Source organism: Dryas octopetala, chromosome 2, assembly GCF_963921425.1.
Source record: "Dryas octopetala chromosome 2, drDryOcto1.1, whole genome shotgun sequence".
Lineage (NCBI taxonomy): Eukaryota > Viridiplantae > Streptophyta > Magnoliopsida > Rosales > Rosaceae > Dryas > Dryas octopetala.
In genome coordinates, this window is record NC_141367.1 from 23,862,793 (window position 1) to 23,868,792 (window position 6,000).

The 6,000-nt window shown below is 35.8% G+C and overlaps 1 protein-coding gene across 1 annotated transcript; it reads left to right on the plus strand.

The window, feature by feature from the left end:
- The first annotated feature begins 926 nt into the window (after nucleotides 1-926).
- On the plus strand, nucleotides 927-5,760 carry LOC147294412 (uncharacterized). The gene is made up of 6 exons (XM_086232755.1): nucleotides 927-1,238; nucleotides 4,230-4,310; nucleotides 4,458-4,557; nucleotides 4,671-4,755; nucleotides 4,849-4,898; nucleotides 5,486-5,760. Exons 1-6 carry the CDS (start codon nucleotides 1,194-1,196, stop codon nucleotides 5,548-5,550), a joined length of 426 nt encoding a protein of 141 aa, XP_086088881.1. The 5' UTR covers nucleotides 927-1,193; the 3' UTR covers nucleotides 5,551-5,760.
- Nucleotides 5,761-6,000: the final 240 nt, after the last annotated feature.

Consider the following 6,000-nt stretch of genomic DNA (forward strand, 5'->3'; position numbering starts at 1 on the left):
ATTAGACTTTTAAAACTCAATAAAATCCAAGTTTGAATACCCCCTTAGATTACTTGGGTTTTGAGTTGGGGTATTGGGTCTAGATTTCAAGTCAAGGTCTAGAGTCATATTTCGTAGTCCTGGGTTAAGTGTCTGAGGTCATGACTCATGAGTATAAGGTTTTGAGTCCAGGTTCTTGGTTTGAAGTCACGAGTTTAGGTCGTAATTTATATCTTAAATCCTCTTGTTTGAAATATTGAGTAAAAGAACTTTAGTATGAATTCCACGATTACGGGATTGAGTTTCAGGTCTAAATTAAGTCCCTAGTGCTAGCTTGTTATGAGTATGGGATTCGGGGTATCGGGTTTGATCCCAAGTCCAGGTTTGTTCCCTCCAAACATACTTTTATAAACTACTGCTTACTAGTATAATAATCTTTCTCTTTCATTTACTAATATTCTCATTGCAACAGTCGAATCAATCATCCAATCATGACAAGCCACGTTGCATCTCAACTAGATTTTATTGATCCAAGTCCTCACCGGGGCCGGAGCCGGGCACTAGAGTTTCTCATGTAACATCATCGGTGGCACCCCGTTTGCTACAAACTGACGCCTGTCGCCTGTCCTTTGGCGACTGGATGGCATTACGAGGTCGTGTCATTAGCTAGTTAATAGAAACTACACGTGTTCTATTCTTTGATGAACCAATCAGAAGCAAACGTGTGGGTCTTTCAGCTACAGCCAGGTAAGGGACCCACGGCACGCACACTCACCAAACTCTCTCGCGGTTTCATCGCGAAAAGAAAGCGCGTGGAAATGCGTGGACACTATGGTCAATGGCTTCCCCGTAATTGCACACCAAAACAGGGGTATAACGGGGATACATCAATTTCCAACATGCGTAATAGTTTTCCACTTTTCTTCTCTTATCGAACAAGTCGGGGCTTAGACACTTGCACATAAAAGAATAAAAAGCGGAGAGAGAGTGTGCGAGAGAGAGAAAGTGAGAGAAAATTCGGAGGTTTACACTGCTACGTTAATGGCGGTTAGGGTTTTCTACTGATCCCCGGGAACCCTAATCACCTTCCTTTATCCCCCTCTCCTCTTACCTCCCCTCAAAACCCTAATTTAACGTTTTTCGAATCCTCAGCTTCGATTCAGTCTGATACCCAATTTTGGCTCCGAATTCGAATCGCATACATAGGAGCTACGATGGGCGCTCCGGATAAATCACAGGCCAACTCCAATTCGATGCAGGTGAGTTTGCTTTTTCTGCAAATTAGGAAGCTTAACACTTTGACCTAGAATCGCAGTGAATACAGATTCTTTGTTATAAGCGACTTTTGAAGCTTGAGGTTGGTTTTCTTCACTTTCAATTGTATATCTTGTTTTGCTTTCTGCATAATTATGTGCACTGGTTTATTTCAATTCGGGGCTGAGCTGGTGATATTTATTGGTAGAGGGAGAGTGTTAACATTTCAAATTCGATTGCATTAGGTTTCTGTGTGGAAAGTTGTTTTAATTGTACAGTACCATTCTATCTTGCTTGTGTTCTCCAGGGTGTCTAAATTTTTGAAGTGTTATATGAATCATATTAGTGGATTGGAGCTATAAGAGATGTTGCAGTGAAGTGTATGGCACCTTCTAACTGCAGAGTTAATATCAGTGCTACTTTCTTCACCTTACTTTGATTTTTATTCTATATATAGTAAGGACACTGTTTTTCACTGAGAAGGTACTATGACTACCATTTCGGTGGTGTGGGTAAGGAAGTTCCTAAATAGTTGTTCTTTTGAGTTTTCAAGGGAGGTTGAAGTTTAAGTGTTAATAAAGGTAGGCACTGGTTTGGGTTGAAGGATGTGGTAGAATTTACTTTTGTAATTTAAAATTGTGAAAGTTCCAGGTCTCCATGGATGATATTTCTTTATAAGTTGAAAGAGGATGATTTGGTGGAGTTGTCATGGGAAAGAGTTTAATAGTAGTGTGGAGGCTTGTATCTCTAGTGGTTGAGAGCATTTACACTACACTTGACGTCATGAGTTCAAATCCCCCTCTTCCAATAACGTTTGACAAAAAAAAAAAAAAGACTTTAGTGGTAGTCCTTTGTGGGAATGTCTGAGTTCTATATATGAAACCTTTCGTTATGCACAGCTTATTTGAGTTCCATCCAAATATTTTACTGATCCTTATGCTTAATTTAGTTAGGTTACTGGACCTTGAGAGGTGGGCCCTCGATTTAATTTGTCGTAGCTTTTTTGATATTGGTGTCTGTGTCTTGGAAACCACAAATTTTGTAAGATTGCTGTCGTTGTTGTCGCATTGTTTGTCCTGAGTTATTGGTCTCCTTTAGCAAATCTCCACGTTAGACGACGAATTGCTGACGTTGAGTTATTTTACAAGCTTTCTGTCATCTATTATTTTATTTTTATTTGTGATCTCCTGTACCTATTTCTTTGTGCTAGATTACTGGCTTTTGGGCCGTTATCTTCTCCTGTAATGGCAACTTGGTTTCAAAGTTGAATGATATAAAATGACGTGATTAATGTTCTTACACAACTGCATTGGACAAGTGACTCATTTTGTGACATTACTGAAATCAATGCATTAACCCTATCTATCATGTTAAGAACATCGATAGTAATACGATTAATTAAATGCTGGCTTATGGTAACTTTTCCATAATGTTCTATCCACACTTCTTATATTGTTGCATGGATTTGCAAGTTTTTAGAATTATGCGTATGCATATAGTAATTGTCTTTTTATGGTATTGTAGTGTTTTCTCTGATTATGAAATTAATACATTTGCTTGTTTATGTGCTTAGAGCACTGGCACGATATGGACAAGTCAACATGACATATCGCAAACAACTATTACAGATACGAGGCAAACAACTATAAATAAATATAATTTTATAATCATATATATAGTTCTTTCTATTATGCATGAATAATTAGTTTGCAAATAATTTTTCTAAAATGACGCGGAAAATAATTTCATTAAAACATGCAAAACATAAACTATAACTTCATACAGAACATCACATCTAATTAAATTCAAATGTAATGGTCAAAATACGAAAAGATCCTTCCAAAACAAAAGAAAACTTCACTTGGATAATACTCCTAAAGTCTCATAATACGAAAAGATCATCATCATTATTTTGTTTTATTTTTGGAAAAGATCACAACCTCCATTTCAGACATCATCATCATCATTATTTTGTTTTATTTTTGGAAAAGATCACAACCTCCATTTCAGATTCAGTATTGTCAGTAGTTTCAGGTGGAGAAAAAATGTTGACATGTCACGTGATGTGTCAAGTGCCAGTGTCATGTCGGTGTCCAACTTGTATCTGACAGGCGACATGGACATGACAGTCGGTGCTTCATAGTTCATGTGCATGATTGATGATATTGGCACAGCAGTTTATTCTACGTTTTCTACCCATTATATACCCTCCCACATTGTAGTATATCTGTTAATCCTTATCATAAGGTCTATTGGATAATAGATTGGGTTTCAGGGGAGTTTTATTTTTCCCATTTACTTCATATGTAGAAGTTCATACTGCTTGCACTACATACTACATAAACATGTTAACTCGAAGAGATAACTAGGATGTGCTGGATTTAGTATTGAAATTTGAGTGTTGATGTGGATGGCCTCTTTTTGGACTTGATGGAGGCATATTTAAATAAATTTCTTTTAATGAAGTATGTAAAATGTGAGCAGATAAATCACATTGTGGTCAATTCAGTGTTATTTAAACTTATGGTATTGCTTATGTAGATTATTTGCATGTTTTGCTGGTATAATGCTTTTGTGTGATGTTATTCGTCACATGAGGTGGCTGTTAAAATGCAGTTTACATGTTTAAACTTTCGATAATGACAACAATTTTTATGTGTTAATGAGCATGTTCACTTGTCTTAACTGTAATGCTATTATGAGTACATCTTGTGTTTAACGTGCATTTGCATTGTATAACATGGTACTTAATGCACCTCTTCCTTTGGTATAACAATTCACTACCTCTGTTGTTCCTTTTTTGTCCTCTTCAGTTGTATTTAAGATTATGAAACCATGCTGCTTCCTTTATAAAATTAGTAACAAAGAAAGATAATGTCCATCACTTTTAAAATATGTATTTTCTCTGTGATCATCTTTTAGATTTACAATAGTATATTGGTATATTGCATATGGTCGAAGTTTTTGGTCTAATATTTCTCTTATATAATTCTCAGCGCGTTAAGGTCTACCGTCTGAATGAAGATGGAAAATGGGATGATCAGGGAACTGGTCATGTCACTGTTGACTATTTGGAGGTTTGTTAATCCCATTGATTTGAATCTATGTTAATATGATAGAGACGAGTAAATTTGTGAAAATGAATTGTTTGGTGTCGAATTTTTTAAGAAATGATCGCCTGAAATTGCTTTGCATTTTGATTGAATGAAAATGTTGTAACACAGCGATCAGAAGACCTGGGTTTGTTTGTTATTGACGAAGAAGACAATGAGACATTACTTCTGCATCGGATCAGCTCGGATGATATTTACAGAAAGCAAGAAGGTATTTTATGTTTTAGCTGATAAATTATGTACATATTAGTTTGCTATTATTTGATGTCCTCAAATGGTCAGGATTGATACTGAATTGTTCGGTTTGGATGATTTCTTTTTAAGATACAATTATCTCATGGAGAGATCCCGAATACTCTACCGAATTAGCACTCAGCTTTCAGGAGAGTACAGGCTGCTTTTACATATGGTAACCTCTGAATTTTTATTCCTGGTTCTTCTTTATAACCTAGTTGGTTCGTCATCTTCTGATTCCACTAATTATTTTGCTTGCTTTATTCAGGGACCACATATGCAGTGTGCAGAGAAATCTGCATTTTAATTCTCTTAACAGTAAGTTTTGGCAATATCATCTAAAAAATACATTAATTTCTCTCATTGTTCTTTTCATTTTAATATCTGACCTATGTGGGTGTTGGAGCTGGTTCTTGCCTCAGAATGACATTGGGGGTATCTTGGGCAACATTGGCCATTGGCTATGTCTATTTGATGACTTCTCTATGCAATCAAAATCCTCTTATTCTGCTTCCCAGCTGTCTACCCAGCCCCCTTTCGCATTTGAACCTTGTATTTATAATGATAACTCAGATTTGAAGTATGAGGATGTCTGTTTATACGAGTGTGTGTCACCAGTGGTGTATAGATATAAGCCACTGAACATTTGTGTCTTTTGGAAGTGAACGATGTAAAGCACTGATTTTAAGTTATTTTAAAAAGGCTTTTACTTGAGTTGTACATTGTGAGTGTGTGTATGTGTATGCCTGTGTTATTTTATTTTTTTTTCTCTTTCTAAATAGGAGGCATGAGTTATCTTCATTTTCTCTTTCTCATCAATTTTTTGATTTTATTATGTATTTGTTTGTTGTTTGTTGTTTGTTTGCTTTTTTTTTTTTTTTTTAATTCTTGGATTTTGGGTTTAGATGGATCCCAAGTTCCTGAGGAACCAGAGGTACGCGAGGAAGCACAACAACACCAAGAGCACTGAATCAGCCACCGAGGAAGAGTAGAGTGGCACTATTTGGGGTTTTCCTGATTAGGGTTTACTTTGTTATGATGTCATTTTCAGAAGTTTACTTTGTTCTTAGTAACACAGTGGATTTTATTTCAGTTTCATGTACGATCAGTACTAAAATGCTTATTTTGTTAAAGATATTATAAGTTTTTTGGATCAATTTTATTGCTGTTTATTATCTTTTATACTGCTGCTATGATTGGAGTGGAAGAATTTTCAATCTTATTATCACAAGCTATTTATTTACTAAAATGAGGTAGCAATTCCAGTTTGATTGTGTAAATAGATTAGTCTTTGTTTAGATTGCTTATATAGTCATGTGGTTGATAATGTATGTTTGTGGTAGGTTATTTGATGGTCCATAAACGTCTTAGGTTACTGGACATGTTTGTGAAGGATGTAGCACATCTGGGTTTTTGTGAA